The sequence below is a fragment of the Canis aureus genome, chromosome 33, assembly GCF_053574225.1.
Source record: "Canis aureus isolate CA01 chromosome 33, VMU_Caureus_v.1.0, whole genome shotgun sequence".
In the NCBI taxonomy this organism is placed as follows: Eukaryota; Metazoa; Chordata; class Mammalia; order Carnivora; family Canidae; genus Canis; species Canis aureus.
Window position 1 is genome coordinate 12,753,674 of NC_135643.1, and position 19,305 is coordinate 12,772,978.

The window sequence follows — 19,305 nt, forward strand, 5'->3', positions numbered from 1 at the left end:
ATAAAGACATTATATATTGAGAAATTTAAAAATTCATTAAGAAAACTATTATAAGTGTATATGTAATAAAGCAGTCCAAAAAATGAAGAAAAATGATAAAATTGATAGACAATTCCATAGTAACATTTAGAAACTTCAATAGTCCACTTTAAATAATGAATAGAAAAACTAGAGCAAAGATCAATAAGGAAACACAGGACTCCATAATAAAGTGATAATTCTCACTTCCAGATTAGTATATATAATATAGCATATTATTATAAGTTTTGAACTTGAAAATATCAATTTCTAGTAAATCACAGGCTCATAACAAAGTAAGCAATATTAATTGTCTGGGACATATAATTCTGTTTATGGGTAAACATTTCTTCTTTATATGAACCTCACATTTTTCCTCTGTGAAATGGTTTAATAACATGTTGTAGATGATGACAGATCCAATGAGTTAATTTGCAAAGTACTATCTTTGTAACAAACAGTAAAATAAGTATATTATTATTAAAATAGTGGAAAGTGATGAAGCACTGCTGAGCATTCTGCAGAACTCAACAATAAAGAATATTAGCCAGTAAAACAAATAGTTCCTCCCAAATAAGAAATAGCTTTTAGTCAATTTGTGCAATAGTACTTTAGGTGACACATAAAATAATGCCTTAATACACTGAGATCTTTTTTTCTTGTCCCTGAAAAGGGCAAGTAATTTTATAGTTTCAGTAAGTATTCTTATTTTTTTGCAGCTTTGGCATACAACTAATTGTTGTTATTGTGAATATGAGATTTGAATAGAATATGGTTATTTTGGGGTGCCTGGGTGGCTTAGTGGGTTAAGTGACTGCCTTTGGCTCAGGTCATGATCCTGCCGTCCTGGAATGTCAGGCTCCCTGCTCAACAGGGAGCCTACTTCTTCCCCCTCTTCCCCAGCTCATGCTCACTCTCTCTTTCTCTCAAATAAATAAATAAAAATCTTTAAAAAATGGATATTTTGATACCATAATTTGTTTTTTCTTCCTTCCTCCTATTATACTATTTAGAGGAAATATTTTTGAGTAACCCTCATTTTCTTCTAGAAGTAATTGTTTCCTTTTTTTAATACTCTACCCTTGATTTGGGAAGATCTGTTACTTTATTAGTGATGCAGCAAGAAATATTCTAGTAGCAGAGTTAATAAAACTTCCTAAGGGCTAATGGAAGAATGAATTAGGTCATAATGAGAAAACCATTACATATTATTGAAGTCGCATCTGACATCCTGTCATTAGCATATCATGTACAGTAGCCATAGTGAACTAGTTAGGTAAATAGATGATGACACCAGGCTTGAGTGGGTTTCTATCATGCTGCCACAACTCGCTAGCTATATGTAATTAACCTCTCTGCATTTCAGCTTTCATTTGTAAAATAGGAAGGTAAATAATAATAATGCTAACATCATAGGGTTATTGTAAAGAGCAACAGATGATGTATATAAGAAACTTAGGGTAATGACTAGTATATAGGAAACAATATACTTTAGCTATTATTATTAGTAGTAACAGTCTAGAATACTGAGGTATAATCATTCATATACAAGTTTAATTGTAACAGGCAAATAATTCCAATTATCCCACTTTGTGAATGGGGAAATTGAGGTATATAATGTCTTTAAATGTTTATCCTAAAAGCCTTGAAATAAGCACTAGTACCTGAAGACATCTTGTAACAACTTATTATAGCCTCTTTTATAGCAGAATGCGTCTCCTTTACTGAAAATGACACTGTATCTTCTAGTAAAGAAAATCTTATATGCATATGATCTACATTATTTACACCAAGAAATGTTTTTCAAATTAGTACTATCTGTAAAGGTAGATGAGAATAACAAACCACTAATACTAGAAGCCAAAGGGGCATAGCTGGAAGCAGCCAGCCAAAAGAGAGAAATTTATCTGAAATCTCATGTTTTATCATTTAAAAATGGTGAATGTGTCCTTTGACCTCTTTGTCAATCGGATTCTGGTAGGAAACACTTGCCATTTTCAAACTGGGTAATTGAGAAGAATTTTATAAAGAGATTGTGTATAAATAAAGGTGTTGGTGGGTTTTATAATTACAAAGTTGTAGTGCAGTATCACGGGTCTAGCGACAGGTTGGGCTCACTCATAGCACTCCTAAGCCTGAGGAGTCCAGGAAAAGGAGGAGTAACCAGAACCCAGCCTCATGGAAAGGTCTGCCTGGTAGGGGTTCTGGCTTTGCTGAACATGACACAGACAACACAAAACAGGGTATCCAGGAAAATCCAGGGGTATCCAGGAAATAAATGCGCCAAACTTACTCCTCCGGACCACCCATCTCTAGCCTGCACCTCTGACAGTCTGAAAGCGATGGGTAGCACCATGGTCGGGGGGCCTGTGGATCCTATCTGTACAAGTCAGGCTGTAAGTGCACAGAGCAAGATGGTAAGGGTGAAGGCAGAGAGACAAGACCAAATGGAAGATATCCAGCACATCTATGTACATTTATGTTTGCTTCAACATTAAAATGACTTAAGCACTTACCCATTAAAACTACCATCTGACGTTTCAGGAAAATGGATTCTTCAAGATGAAAGAGTTCGTGTGTCCTGGTTTGGGTAGCGTAGAAATAAATCTTGACTGCAAAATTGATCTTTGGCAATTTTTGAATCCCTAAGTCCTGTGTTAGTTTTCTCCTGTTGTGTAACAAATTCCCAGAACTCAGTGAATTTCAGCAGTACATATTTGTTATCTCACAATTTCTGTGTTCGGAAGTACTGGTGCGGCATTTCTGGATTCTCCAGAATCCAGACGTGGGTCTTGCCTGACAAATCAAGGTGTTGGTTAGGGGCTGCGGATCTCACCTGAGTGTGGGGCTTCTCTATCCAAGCTCACTGGTTGTTGGCAGAATTTATTTCTTTGTAGTTGTAGAGTCAAGTAGCTATTTTTCTTCTGGTCATCAGCTGGAGAAGTCTCAGTTCCCAGAGTGTCTGCAGTTGCTTGCCATGTAGCACCCATTTGCAGTTTGCAACACAGAATGCTTGTTTTCTTACCGGCCTGTTGGAGTGTGTCTGATTTCCAGGGCCAGCTGGAGAAAACTCTCCGTTTAAAGGGCTCATGTGCTTCTGTCTGTTACATGCAGATTATCTACTTTAGGGTCAAGTGATTTGGGACCTGAATTACATTCATAATATGACCTCACAGAAGGGACTGATTGAATAACTGGGGGGAAAGTGTATGTACATCAGGGGCTGAGAATGTTGAGGACCATCCTAGGGTGTTGCCTACCACAGTGGCCTGAATAAATCAAAGTGGAATCACCTGGGACCTTCCTGCCACACTCTCCACAAGATCCAAAACGTCTGAGATTTGGGGATCTGCAAACTAGCAAAAGCTGCAATGCAGATGCTTTCAGAGGCCAAAAAGGCAGCATACCTCACATGAATTTCCAGGATTTTCTGTTCACACAAAGCTTCATGTCAGGTGGCAGCATCATTATTAGCGACATTATTTCAGTTTTGGGAGAGCCCCTAGATTCAGCAGATGCAGGTCGCTCAAAATTGTAAATGTAGTCTCAATTGAAATTTAAAATGCCCAGTACCATGTAATAATCCTTATTTTGCTTATAATTTAAAGTTCTCTCTTAATCAGCCCCACAGAGCCACATGAAGAAGGGGGTTGTGATTGGGATTCCTGTTTCTTTCCACCCCTTAGGGATTCTAATTTTGCCAAATCTGGTTGAAGACCAGGGAGAGGGAGAGAGAGAGAGAAAGAACAAGAGAAACAGCGGTTTTGGGAAAGTCATAATTTCCTTAGTGTTGCACACCCTGGGAAGTGTTTACATCTAACCTGAGCTCATGAGCTGCCCTAAGATTCTTTAGAGAACCTTCTCCCTCTGGTCTCTCCTCTTCCTTTAAATGTGCATGGGGGCCGCTCACAGGTTTGTGTGCAGGTTCACGTGCACACACGCTCCTTCCTTCCCTTCCTCACTCACATACACACCTCACCAGGGATCTCCAACTTAGTGCAGGTGAAGGACTATCTTCCAGCGCTTGGACATAAAGCTCCTAATTCAGCCCCTGTGAATTTTTAAGGTTCCTCCAACAGCTTTCAGCTGTGGGTGATGGAGATTTGTTAGCACAATTGAGCATATTTTCATGTTTATGATGCTTGCTTATAGAGTTTGGCAGATCTCTCTGTTGTATTGTTCATCTTTTTGTAACTGATTTGGAGATGTTCTTCCTATCTTTCTAGATTCCAATATTTCATGAGGTATATGACTTCTTTTTAAATTTGCATAAGGAATCTTAGTTATCTAAGTTTTTTTTTTTTTAAGGTTTTATTTATTTATTTGGCAGAGAGAGAGAGTGAGCACAAGGAAGATGAACTGCAGGCAGAGGGTGAGGGAGAAGCAGGCCCCCTGCCCCAGGCTTCCCACTCCATGGGGAGCCTGATATAGGGCTCCATCCCAGGACCTTGGGATCAGGACCTGAGCGGAAGGCAGAGGATTAACCAGCTGAGCCATGCAGGCACCCCTAAATTTTAAATTTTAGTGTAAATTTGCCAATTGTTTCCCTTTTCCCTCCTTTTTGGAATGGTAATATTTTTATTAACATTTAACTTTATATTTTAAAAATCATATTTGATATGCAAAGTTAAAGTGAATCAAATCTTTTCCTAATTCTTAAATATCTGACAATGCTATATGCTTGAATGTATTATCCTCATGCTTTAAACAAAAGGGAAATACATTTAAAGTCACAATGTAGGTATTTCATGTAATATTTAAAAACATTCTTAGTAGTTATCTAGATCTATTTTAAAAACTTAGTAAATAGAAGAAAATGGCAAAATGCCAGCCTTTTTACAATTGAGTGATAAAGTTCAAGCAAAGAAGAAAGGAGAAGGAACTCACATTTGTTTTGCCTATGTTATGTGACCCATACAATTTCGCAAAGTATGTACTGCTATCCTCAATTTACAGATGGGTGCACTGAGCCTCAAAAAAGACTAAATGATTTGGCCAAGGAATTTAGGTTTAAAGCTGAAATTTGAAACCAGGTTTCCCTGGTTCTAAGCCTGGGTATTTACCACTATATCCCTTTGAATATCCAATTTATATGTCTCAAGTATCTACTCTGAAAAAAATTTGACTGTAAAACAGTGTGCATTTATATACAATGCCTCCCAAGAGTGAAAACATATGTGGAAATGCCCAGCAGAATGTTTGGCACATAGCTATTATTCTTTGTATTGACTTCGGGCAAAAAGAACGTAGATAACAGGCAAATACTTTCCAGCCCTTTAAGAAATCTTATCTTGCTTCTGAACACCTGTAATATCTTTGACAATGACATTCTGCTTAGATTTTTTTTTTTTTTTTTAAATGGCAGGCCAAGGTTCCTGTTTGGTTTGATTGAGAGGTGTCAAGTGGCTCTACAAAAAAGATGTAGGGAAATAATCATCCCCGAGATGCCAGTACTCCCACCAGAAATCTTTCAGGCACTTTCAGCTTCCATCCTGACAATTTGAATTTCAACTATGTTAGTCCTCTATATTTAGAAAAACTGGCTGTGGAACATTAAAATAGTTTTAAGGTCTAAAGATTTTAGAACCCTGTACATTAGCTGACTAACAGTGCAGGATGGCATTGAGGAAAATTAAACAATGTTGGTAATCATTAAGAATGTAGTAAACTGAATGTGATCCTATGTGGTTTACAAAGCAGATTCTTCCCAGGAAACAAGAGGTATCTTAAGTTCACAATCAGTCCAACGAAGCCAGATTATGCTAAGAAGGCTGCTCTTGTGTTCACTACTCAGCATTAAAGATGTGGATGGGTGAGAACATTTGGCTGGAAATGGCATCTAATGAGACAAAACACCCGGTCGGTAGGACAGAAACAACTACAGGCATAAGACAAACTCTGGGGCCCCCCGGAGGACCTTTGTGTGGTCTAACTTTCCCACAGCGCTATTTACATCTTTGGAAATGCAAGAGGTTTAATTTTGCCAAGAATGAATGTCTATGTATATGAGAGTTAGATAATGGCAGCTCTATTTTAGGCCCAAATAGTGTGTATTTATACGCACAGAGTAGTTGGAGGTTTTGAAACAATCATTGTTTAAAGTTCATAGAAAATTCACTAAAGCATTTTCTGAGAGTTGGAGTTCATAAATCCTACACCTCTTCCTCTCTACAGTTCCTTGATGAAGACAGATCCAAGGAGGCACAGAGAGATTACTTAGTTTTATAATGATTAAGCTAGATTGGAGGACATGGCTGGGCTATCTTCTTCTAGGAACTTGGACTTCAGGACCCTAACCTAATTACCCAGGAATAAGCAGACGGGCTGCACCTACACAGCACATACCTGGGTGGCTCTGGGCAAGAGGCCGCTAAGCCTAGATGTGAAATAATATCAGCTTGGATATAGGTGTTCCATGCTGCCAAAAGTGCAGATGTGCTCTGTACCCCCACCCACTCTTGTATTTCCATCAATGTCGAGCTCTCATCACTTTCACCTACAAAAGTATCTATACACACACACTCACATGTGTGCTATGTCAACAGCAGGAAAAATCAGATTCTGATGACTTGCATGTGTTTGTTGATTCTATTTTAATTAAAGAAAAAAAAAGCCTTTCATTGTTAAATACTTTCAGTTCCACCGCAGATTTTTAGCAGAAGTGTGTCACGTTGAAAATCAATTATTCTAAACATCTAAAGCTAAAAGAATATTTTCAACAGCAGTGGCAACAACAATAAAAAACCCCAAAGTCAGTAAATTTTAATCTATATAAGGTTTATTATGGAAAACGAAATGCAAAAAATCATACTTAAAATTTTTTGAGGGTAAAATAAGTCATCCATTGAATTTCCTTCCTTCCTTCATTAAAAAATAAAGTCCAAAAATGAGAGTGGAACTGTATATAATTCCAAAATCTTGATCTAATATAAATTGTAACATTCCATCTTTTTTCTAGAAAATGAAAAAATTGGTAGGTCAATTTCTGGAGGATGCGGCTTTCTTGAATAAACCATTTTATGACTTTCATATATAGACATCATGAAAAGACATTTAGATTCTAATATTGGTACATTCATAAATAGAATCATTTTGAATATTACTGTTTCTTCAGAGATTTAACATTACACTTTTGGTCTTTCTCAGCTGAGCATTTACACACATAAATAAATGATTTTCACATTGACAGCTATAGTTTTTCTGGCTGGCATTTAAATTAATAAACATCTTCCAAAGTAATTACGTGAACTTATCTTTTAAGCAACTTAAGTAAATATTGACAAACATCATAATTCCAGGTATCCTGCTCTTAGAAACAATTATGTTTTTATTAAATAAACACAGCCAGCTATAGTTATAATTGTAGTGTTCTTATGATTGGTTAACCTTTTATTTTTATCTAAGACATAAAGATGGCACATTCATTCTCTAAAACATAAATATGTATTAAATATTATTAACTTTTTACTGACAAGTGGTTATATTTGCACTTTGCCACACCAAATTCTCTATTAATGGACACTCTCGCATTTCCATTTATATCTTCAACCTGATACTTAGCCAATATACTTTGTAGTGTCAGGGAGCCAGGGTCAAATTATAGTAGATTTTAGGAACCAGATCAGCCTTTCTGATCACTAATAAAACATGAGAGAACCTCAAGCAACATCAGTTCAATGATTGGAATTGGGTTAAATTGATAAATGTTGTCCAGTGTCAACATTTGCTGGCTAATGTCTTTCATCTTGTTATCTAGTTATCCACACAGCATTACCTTGTTATCAATAATAGTAATTACATGGGCCCATTTTAAGGAGCTCCCGAATACTCATATCCCATTATCCTACCAAAATCAGTTGTTAATTTTTTTTTTTAATTTACTCTTTGACTTCTTTGGTGTTGCTAAACACTGTTTTGCCCATCTCAAGAGAATGCCTACAATCATTTTCCACTTTGATTATACACTATTTTGAAATCTAGAGATACATCTCTTAAAAAAAGTAGAGCTTTTATCAGCACGTGCAAATAAATACACTAATAAATGTACAAGTGAAGCCTACAAAACATAATTGATTTTCCCCAGTGTTTGTCATTACCAGATATAAAATTAGGTGCTTAAACAACAGCATGAAACCTTTGAAGCTGCTCAGGTACCAGTCTATGCCTGAGTAAGACACTAACTAGATTTTCATAGTGAGGCTGGGCTTTCCTAAGCACCAAATCTGCTACCAAGGAGAATAACATCATTTAATGGGGAGCATTTGATTCAATATCAATGTATGTGAAACAGAACAGTCATGGAAAGATGCAGTTTTCAGTTAGTTGTTTTAATTTGTGACTTATTTAAATATTAACATGAATAAAATGCATTTGTGAGTGTGTATATATATACGTGAGTAAGCTATTTACAGTTATGCCATGTATACATTTTTATGTGTAGAAAATGAAAATACTCATTGATTAGCCCTTTTGAGGCTTTTGAACACCTGTTTCTTCTTCCTGCTTTCCTACAACTCTGAGGATTTAGATAATTCATACAAGGTATGTACACAATCACACCCATAGTATGTACATCCTAGTCACACACTTAACATGGAGAGGATGTGTGAGGAATGTAAATCATCCTGGTGGTCAAAGAACTGACCTTACCTGTGACTAATGGCATGGTTAATTAACCTGGCATATTTAGTAAGATGCCAATGTACTGCCAATGTATCCAGCCTTTGTGATAATTAGTTATCTACTCTCATAGATGACTAAAAAATACAAAAACAAAAACAAAAAAACCCAGCCCTTTCTGACTTTCAAAAATTAAAAGGACAAATTGTGTTACTGAATACATATGCACACTTCTGTTAGCTTTATTCATTTTGTACATGTGCCTACCTGATGACGGAACTTGGTTTTGAAATGGGACACAGCATGTTATTTTTTTTCTACACATAAAAATAGAAAACCAACCACTCACAGACTGTACACACTTACAAAATGTATTGACATACCACAACCAGCTACAGTATTATGCACAACATATTGTTCACACATTAGTACAGCAGAGATAAATACATCTAGAAATTTAGTAATTATTATATTTCTTTCTTGAGCTTCAGGCCCTGTTAACCTTTCTCAGCCTCAGGAAAAGCTATCTCCAGATGTCCTTAAACAAAAATTAGTCTCTCCTCTAGGGATTGAGGAGCGTGACTCTAATCCTGCAATCTTCTGATTTACTGACATTGTTTTAAGATGTGATGGAAAACATGAAAAAAAATTTACTCAAAGGTGTGGCCTAAAATAAATGCTAAAATATCTCAAATCATTAAGAGAGTCTGATAAACATGGGTTAGCCCCTTCTACCTATTTAACAGATTGCTCTATACATAGTCTTCACATATTAAAGCAATGATATGAATCAGAAAAAGTTGTTTATCTGCTTAAAAGTTTTGTTAAAGAATAGACAATTTAATTTTCTAAACAAAGAGTAATGCTAGCCGCAACGTCAAAAAGCAAGCTATAATTTTTGCCCTGCAAATAAATGGGTGACATCTCCACATCATAAGACATTAGGAAAGAAGCTAGCATTTCTCTCCCAATTATTACTCCTAAACACAAATCACTAGGGTATTTCTCATCATAATTATCACCATGCTGGTTGATTATCAGTATCTTTTTTGAAGTGTAAAGTATGTGACTTATTCCTACCGTTTTGCAGCCGATTCTGAACTTGAACTGAAAAAGGACTCGATGAAGGATCAGTGTTTAGAAACACCCATCTGGAATATAATTTTCTGTAAGGCATTATTTGAGGCCCCTTTTGAAATGAGTACTCATGTTTTAGTTATTTTATATTTGGAACCCATTTTTCATAGCTAAGGCTGGTAATCCTCTAGGCAGAGTTAACTGAATTGCTTTTCCACATGCAAGTGTCCGGGAAGAGTAATTACTGTAACCCCTCCATTTCAACAAAGTTTCTGGTTGTAGCCATCTTGAATTCTAAGCTAGCAAGACTTTTTGACTCCTTTTTTTTTGTCTTGGCTATAATTAAGACAGAGATGTCAACCATATCCCTAACAACACTCACCAATGCTATACCTCTTTATAGAACGCCTAAACAAGTTTTTCTATCTAGAAAAATTTGCCTTTGCTTATTTTATCCTGTGGGTTACAGTCTTCATGGAGCAAACCATATTATATAATGGTGTACCCATATAGATGCACTTGCTGGTATAACTGCCTCTTTTGGGCACATTATTGCTTGGCTTTAATTTCATTTTCAACAGTCTTTATTCTCATGATGAGTATCTGAGATATCTGGGTCTTAAAAAAAAAAAACAAAAAACCAAACTTGTGAATAACATCTTGTTGCACCATTCTGGCCTCCACGGTCATTTCACCAAGGCCCACGGTTATTTCAATGTTCTTTATAATTATCATCACCTTGATTTAACTAATAGTCAACAGTAATTTTTCAGGATTTTTTCTCGTTTCTATCTACATATATATATACAGATGTATTGGATCTACTTTGAGAGAGGTTATTTGGTTGTGGCAAGTGAGTAGTTTAGCTGGTGAGTGTTCACAGTTAAAAGTAGCTGTAATGACCTCTGACAGATGTCACTGATTACTTGTGAGACAGAATTTTTCCACCTCAATCCATCTTCATTATTGTCCTTGGTCATTGCAAATCAAGTTTATCTGATTTCTGTAGCCAAGGAGATTTTTTTTCCCCTAAGAGTAGGATAAAGTTCATGGAAATGTTTCAGTATTTACAAGACTATTTTTCCCCTTTTGCAAAAATGTCTAAAATTTTGTAGACCTCCTTAAGCCCATGTGTCTGCACAGATGACACTTATAATTACTCAGCCAGTTGCAGAATTTCATGAAGAAGGATATTGTTACAAGAATGGACAGGAGATTTAGCATATCACCTGTTACTTGCCAGGTGGCAGCAGCTGACCCACATTTGGAGAGATTCAACCAAAAGGGCCACACACGGCATCAAAGAACATCGCTAACAGAAAACAAAATGCTCAGATATCAATATAAAATAGCAAACACTGAAGCAGACATGGATAAGCCTTCTGATTCACTGTGTAGACAAAACAGGGGCGGGGACAAGATGGTCAGCTCATTTATCCAAGATACTGCTGAGTTCACCACGTTATTATCACAAAGGGGAATTCACAGGCCTCATTTCTCAAATACCATTTAGGACAAAGCAGGAGAGAGTAAACAGCGTCATCTCCATGGCAGCATTGTAGACAACGAGTAAATCAGACAGGTAGAGGCCTACACAAGGCTACAAGGGCCCAGTTTTCAGTAAAAACACATATACATATATGCAAACCTTACCCTAAGGTATTGTTTTTCTTTATAATGATTCTTAAAAGTAGACAGGGGATGTAGTGAATTATATGGTACTAGAAATGAACAAATTTTTTTAACACTTGCACAATATGTAGGAAGAATAGAAGATATTTTCTCACATTTTGGCAGCAAAACAGTAACAGCAGATACAGCAAAGGCCAAACAATTTACATTAACAGCATACTCATATATATCCTCTGTAAACAAATTTTAAAGTCACATTATATTATATTCTTCATGTGGTATATATAAGTACTCCCAGAATGATAGGAACTCCCAGAAATGAGAGGAATAATATTAGAATAAGCTAGGAACAATAAAACCACAATACTCTGGGATGCAACCAAAAGTCATTTTCTTCTTCTGTTTTCTACTTTAAAATGGCAAGCTCCTATTGAGGATTTGGTTCTAAAATTCAACCTCTAGGGTATATGTTATACATGCTTATTTACTTCAGTCTATTTAAAATTTGATATGTAAGCTATAGCATGAAGAATACTGGTATCCAAAATAACAATTATCAGACAATTCTAAAGATTAAGGAATCATCAAAAATCAAACTATATTCAATATAGCTGAACTTGTCAAGGTAGGAAAACATACCAATATATTTTATAAATACTTCATTTTGGATGCAAACAAAAAGGTTTCTTTGATCTAATGCCTTTGACTTATGCCTTTGGTCCAAAACACAAATGTAAATAAGAATTTTACTGTATGTAAAGCAGTTGGTCTGTGGCATCAAAGCCAAAAATCTAGAAAGAGATAATTAGGAAAGCACTGAAGATAAACATATGACAGCTGAAGCAATGACATTTTTCTTGTGGTCATTAAAATAGAAAAATCAATATTTAAATTCTAGTATTCACTTAGTAAGCTGTATAGCATCTGAACATTTTAAATGTCTCATTATCTTCCGACACTGTGTTCTAATTCATCTCTCTCACACTACTGGGTTAAGAAACATTTTATGTGTATTTACTCAATAAAATATTTCCTCCATATATTTCAATGACTAAACAGCATTTAAAAGGAACAAAACATCTAAAAGAAATTAAGGACAAAACCAACTTTCAACCTGGTATCTGTCATGCAGGGAAGCTAAGGAATTGCCAAACAAGTTCAAAGAGTCTGCCGCCCACTTTTATGTGTTGAATGAACCTCAGGAGTCATGAATCATGTATTGAATGTCAATGCTGTGTCACAGATTGAAGGGAAGGAGGGACGCCTGAGTGGCTCAGTGGTTGAGCATCTCTGCCTTTGGCTCAGGTCATGATCCCGGGGTCCTGGGATTGAGTCCCACATCGGGCTCCCCACAGGGAGCCTGCTTCTCCCCCTGCCTATGTCTCTGCCTCTCTGTCTCCCATGAGTAAATAAATAAAATCTTAAAAAAAAAAATGGTGGGGGAGGAAGGAAAATTTCAAATCAAGGTTTTATGGTGGGAGTACTTAGGGTATCATAAAGCAAATGCATGGCTGGTCTTTAATGGGCTCTTTCTTTATCTGTTTGAAGATCTATTTCATACCTGTTCTGAAAAGCTGTCCCTTCTTTAAGATTCAATAAACAACCAAACAAGAAAGGTTTTGTACTATTTTCTGACAATTTCTGGAGTGTGGTAGGAGTAAAGATGAAGTACAAAACAATTAAAGATTAAGAAGGAAAGGCCAGTTCCAGTACCAAAGAAAATGAGTTAAAGTTCCTTCATCAAACATGAAGTCTTACATTGAAGGGCACAACCACAGCACTAAATTTAGTTTTAAGTAATTCAATGTAATTTTCTTAATTTGTTTATTTAATGTGCAACAAATGACAGCAACTCTCTTAGGCCTCTGCTTCATTTTTAACTTGAACTACTTATAATTTATGAATTTTATAACTTACAAATTTATAGCTACAAATTTGTAATTTAACTTTAGCTCTTTATCATTCACGTGGTTACTCCAGACTCATGAAGATAAATATTATTACCAGATGCTAAATTATTCTTTCTTCCCCTCTTTTAATGTAGTAACAGCCTATTCCAGTAACTTCACAGCAGAGGATTACCTGGGGCCCACCCATCTGGAGCAGATACTGTTGCCAGCTGCTACTGTGTACACAGGGTGTTCTCTGTGTATACACAGCGTGTGTGCCAATGTGTGAGGGAGTCAGGCAGTGAGGCAAGGGTAGGAGTGAGATTACATCCTGGCAAAGACATCTCCAACAAAAGCTACATGAACACTCCTACGAATGGGTATTCAAGGCCAAAAGAGAATTTTAGACAAAATTTCTAACCATTAATAGTAATTTGATTGCTAATTTCATGGCAATTTCTACTTCAGGTAGTATTCTTTTTTTTTATTATTTTTTTTTAATTTATTTGTGATAGTCACAGAGAGAGAGAGAGAATGAGGCAGAGACACGGGCAGAGGGAGAAGCAGGCTCCATGCACCGGGAGCCCGACGTGGGATTCGATCCCGGGTCTCCAGGATCGTGCCCTGGGCCAAAGGCAGGTGCCAAACCGCTGCGCCACCCAGGGATCCCTTCAGGTAGTATTCTTAATAGAGGCAAATTGGTAAGAAACAGAAAAACGCACCTCATTACAAAATTCATTACAAATTCCAAGTATAACAACTGCAATTTTACCATTCTCAGGCTCTGAGAGTACTATGACTGGAGTCTATTTATGAGGTCTTCATATATAGTCCAATTGCTTTGAAAGAAACCAGTGGCTATATACTAATTTAGGCTGTGCCTTGTTTAGCATCTGGTATTAAAGTTTAGGTATGATTTCCCCCTATATGTTCAGAATCTGCAAAAGAGAATTCAAAAAAAAAAAAAAAAAGCCAAAACGGAAATTGTCAACTTAATGCACAAATGACATTTATGAGTCTCCAGAGAGAGAGAGAGAGAGAGAGAGAGAGAGAGAGAATAATAGCCAGACACCCTTTTCTGGCTCATCAAGGAGAACAATCTCAGAGAAGGCAAACAGCGAGCACCCCACCCACCATGTTTAACAATCTGATTTTCTAAATGCAAAGTGGAAACAGTGATCTCCCTACAATGAATCTAGCGAGGGGACGCTTTTCTAGTGTCCTATCTCATTTCCATCTTCCAGACTCCCCCCAAATCTCAAACCAGTGCTCATCATCCCAGCTCAGTGCCCTGCAATACACTCACGGGTACGAAGGACACACTCCTTTTCCGGAGACAGGTGAGTGCTGAGCTCAAACAGGTGTCTATGTTCTCAAAAACTATAGCCCACCCGAAGCTCAAACCATGTTTTAGTAAAGGCCTCTTTTATTGGGTTTGAAGTATGAGATATGATGGTATTTCTCTTAAAGTCAGTAAGTCTGCACAGGCTACCTTTTTACTACAGATTAGAAACTTAAGCAATTAGATGATATTAGTGTACATACAAAAACTGAGGAAGCTTCTGCTCTATTTGGTGCTGACTACATTTTCTATCGGAAGCTACTGGACAAGCAAGTCAAAAGAAAAATATAAACTATCTCATTTACAGGAATCAAAATTAAATATATTGCTTTTGTTACTTCTTTTTCTTCAACACAGCAAAGAGGGTGTTTGGTAGACTGGCTATTTATAATTCCTTACCAAAATCTTAACACTCTCAGTTGAATGTTTTTGGAGAACACCTGTACAACACAAACTTTAGTATTATTAATAATTCGATGACTCCTTCTAAGAATTCAGTTGCACTGTAGGGAGATCACTGTTTCCACTTCTGCACTTTCTCCAGAGTAAAGAAATACGAATTTAGTCAGAAGCATAGTGTTGTTCCTCCCTTCTAGTGCAGGGAAATCCGTCTACATAAATTCATGTTTTATGTGGGCATTATTCATATTCAATAGCTTGGTTAACTTTCCTAACAGAACTTTCTTAATATTTGATAACGGTGTAACAAGGTTTACAGAAACAATGGCCTGCTGATGTTTACAAATATTAATTCATGTTTGGTATTTTATGCATTTAAATGCTTTTACTTAATGTCACCTGCCCTAAGAGTGAGTCAAATCTGTTTTCACATTTTAACTATAGTTCTTATCATCTGTTTAAATTTTGTGTGGTCATAGCATTCTCATTGCAATACGACTAGAACGACCTAACAGTGTTTTCGCTAGTAGTGGTTTTGCTATTTTTAATATTAAGCGGGGATTTGACTGGCAATACCACAGGGTGATAAATTGAGGCAGTCATACGGAACGACCTACGTGGAACAATAATGCTAGTTCCAGAAGCAACATAATAATAATAATAATAATAATAATAATAATAATAATAATAATAAACCCAGTGAATATGATCTCCTCTTAATTACGGTCGTTAACCTTCATCGAAGCTTCCTCCTTTTCTCCCGTTCTTTCTGTCGACTTGAACTATTTCTATTTACGGAGCCCCCAATCGAAGGACCCAACAGTCCTTAAGCGCAACTTCCGGTCGTTAATACTCGCTTCCTCTTCCTGGTCTCTCGGGAAAAGAAAGCGAAAGAGAAACCCAGGTAAGCCTGGGCCCCCGAGACCCCCGGGAGTGCCGCGGCCGCCGACAAGGCCGGACGCGCTCGCCTCAGTCCAGCACGGAGGAGGGCGCCGGGCGGACGCAGCAGTTGGGGCGGCGGAAGGTCTGCAGCACCGACTGCAACACGCTGTGCTGCCTGCCTTTGAGCTTCTTATTTGAAGAAGTATCTGAGGAAATGGATCTCCGGGCCTGGCTGCTTTGCGCCTTGATTAATTTCTCGTGTTCCCTGATCTGTCTCTGCAGGTGGTTCTGGATGGCGATTCCCAGGGACTCCGGGTCCAGGGAGGCCCCGTACACTTCCCAGGTCATGCCCTGCTCATCCCACACCACGTCCCTGACGCGCTTGGACTGCTTCAGCTGCAGCTTGGAGTCGGGGCCGAGCTGCTTCTTCTTCTCTCCCGGGGTGAGCCCCACCTGCGCGGCGGCCGCCGTCACGTTGAGCTTTTGCTCCCTGAGGAACTCGCTGACGCGGCTGGCGCGGCGCGGGCTGGCTTTGGCCAAGCGAGAAGGGGTCCTCTTGCCGGAACCCGGACTGGAGTCGCCCACGGCGGCGTCACACGGCAGGCTCAGGCTGGCGGCCGCCTTGGGCGCTCGGCTTTCTTCCGACGCCGCCTCCTGGCTGCGCCTCACGGGGGACGGCGTAGCACCGGCGGCGGGCGCGGGGCCTCCACCTTCCCGAGACTTCGGGGTGAGCAGCAGCGTCTCGGCGTCCGCCCGGGCCCCGCCGTCCAGGCTCTCGGTGCCCCGACGCGCCGGCCGCTTTCCTGCCTGAGGAGAGGCGCGCTGCCCGTCCCCCGCGGCGCCCCAGCTCTCGGCCCTGGCAGGGCCGCCGGACGCCCGGAGCTGGCAGTGTGCGTCTGTTCTGTGGCCATCCGCGCTGTTCACCGCCAGCTCGGCCGGCTCGGATTCAGAGCCCCCCAGTCGGTGGCCTGTCGCCGTGTGACTTCCTGCGCTGACAGAAATCTGGTCGCTGGCGCTGGCTTTTGGGGAGCCAGACTTCACACTCGAGAGCTGTTTGGAGGTGGGCGCCTCCCTGCTTGGGGTCATTCCTGCTGACCTCCCCGCTTCCTTACACATACTCTGAGCATCGCCCGCTGCCGCCGCGGTCGGTGACACGGTAAGGACCTCCCCCGGTAGCCTCACCGAGTTACCTTCTCCTCGGAAAGCCGTGGAAACGGCAGTAGGCGCCTGGCCGTGCGCCTCCGGTGTGATGCCTGGACACTGACCTGGCTCCTGGGGGCCCAGGAGGTTGTCAGACACCTCCACGGTGCGGCTCCCACTGCCACCCCCATGGCAGACGACACGAAGCTGCTCCTGTGGTTCCAAACGCTCAGGAACGGGCATTTCCTTTAAGAATGCTGTGAGGATGCTGGGGCTGGTGGACACGGACCTGCTCTCGACACTTGCCACCGCCTGCACCTCGGCGTCTTGCTGAGCCCTGCTGGGAACTTCCCTGACCTCACCTGCAGCTTGGTTGGTCATTGTACTCGCTTCTTTGAACCGTAACACCTGGTGCTGCGCTTGCAGCGGCACCTTTCCCAGGTCCGGAGGAAACGTGGAGCCTTGACTAGTGAGGTGGGATAGTTGAGTTGTCACGGGAGTCACACTCTGGCTGTCCGAGGTGGTGGCAGGGGGCTGTTTGTTCCCAGAGCATCCATCTTCTCTTGCTGGAGGTTCACAGGACCTTGTCCGGGGGTCACACATAGCTCCTGGCCTTTCCCCTTCAGGTCCGCCTACGGGAGAGGAGGTGTGAATGAACGCCCTGGCTGCCATATTTGCAGTTTGTACCGTTTCCTGGATTGTTTCTGGAGAAGGAGAATCACAGGGCACTTGAGCTTCGCTGTTGCCCCGGGTGCTGCCCGCCGGACAGCTTGACGTTTCAGCTTGCTCTCCTTCTGAGGAAGTTCTCAGTGTTTTCAGCAGTGTATCTTCAGGTCCTGATGAGGGGCTGGCCTTGAGCTGGGCACCTGGGATGGCCTGGTAGGCATGCTGACTGGCTGGCATGGTCAATGCTTCGTCTAGATCCTTTCCTGCTGTAGAACACGGGGCTGGCGCTGTGGGCTCGCAGCTTCCTGGCAGCTGGGTATGGCCAGGAGAGTTGCACGCGGAAGACACTTTTTCCACCTCATTGAAGATACCAGGAGAAGACATGTCCGGCTGGGTGGTCTCATGCTCACAGGCCTGCATCAGGGCCTCAGCTGCTGCCCTGGGGCTGAGGACTGGCTCTTCAGGAGGCCCAGAGAGGCCATTGGTGTTCTTACACAGGAGGGCTGGTGGAGCCCGAGGTGAGGCAGGCTGCACTTCTAGATCCTCCTCTTTTCCAGAAGCTGTGATCAAGGAAGTTTTAGCCGATCTCAAAGGGTCAGGTACAGTCCCCATGGAATTTTTCTTCAGAAAAATCTCAGAGCTCTCTGGTGCAGTGCTCCCTCAGGGAAGCAGTCTTAGCTCAGTGTGAAGACTCAGTCAGGGATGATGACCTTTCTGAAGGGTCAATCTGCGAATAAAGGAGACGGTATCATTAATACACTACAGCATTTAAGGACTGAAAATACACCAAACTGTCATTTGTAGATCTTATGAGCAGGGCGCCTGGGTGGCTCAGTTAATTAAGCATCTGCCTTCAGCTCAGGTCGTGACCCCACGATCCCGAGATCCAGCCCCACATTGGGCTCCCTGCTCAGTGAGGAGCCTGCTTCTCTCTCTCCTGGGGCCCTTCCCCCTTGGGCTCTCTTTTGCTCTCTGTCTCTCAAATAAATAAATGGATAAATAAATAAAATCTTAAAAAAAAAACCTTATAAGCACATTAAACCTTTTTCTCCTACATCTGTTGCTATAAAAATAGATCTTGGGAAGAAAGATTTTGAAGAAAATAGTTTAATTATACAAGTATTATTTTGGTATAGTAGCCTCTGCTTGCATCCCACTGCTGTCTAGTAAATACGTTTTAAATGTATTTTACCTGAGCAGATGATAAGTACCCAAAAGTCATTTGTGTAGTCTGATTTACCAGATATCAGAAAATCCTATAAAGCTACTATAATCAAATCAGTAAGTTGAAATAGGCCTAAACAAATATGTGAAATAGAATATCTAAAAATAGATCCAGATATAAATGAAGGTTTAATATATGACAAGGGAGGCATTTCAATTTAGGGGCAAAATGATGGATTACTTAATATATGGGGCTGGCAAACTGTTAATACATCTGGAAGAAAATTAGATCTTTATCTTACACCAACTCCAAAAATAAATCCTAGATGGATTTAGATGGATTAAAGGTTAAAATATAAAATAAATAAATAAAAATCCTGTAAGAAAACCTAGGAAACATAAATATAATCCAGGGGCAGAAAGAATAGGCTTCTTTTGGCAAGGGAGAAAATACAGAAACTATAAGAAAAACTAAAT

The 19,305-nt window shown here is 39.9% G+C and overlaps 1 protein-coding gene across 4 annotated transcripts in view; it reads right to left on the reverse strand.

Annotated features, from left to right (window-relative positions):
- Positions 1 to 6,774: 6,774 nt before the first annotated feature.
- The window catches only part of GPRIN3 (GPRIN family member 3), a 70,127-nt gene continuing 57,596 nt past the window's right edge, over positions 6,775 to 19,305 (reverse strand). For all 4 annotated transcript variants that reach the window (XM_077882864.1, XM_077882863.1, XM_077882862.1 and 1 more), the window contains exon 2: positions 6,775 to 18,391. In XM_077882864.1, coding sequence (XP_077738990.1) covers positions 15,946 to 18,276 — 2,331 coding nt within the window. In that variant the 5' untranslated portion in view covers positions 18,277 to 18,391 and the 3' untranslated portion in view covers positions 6,775 to 15,945. The remainder of the gene's footprint in view (positions 18,392 to 19,305) is intronic.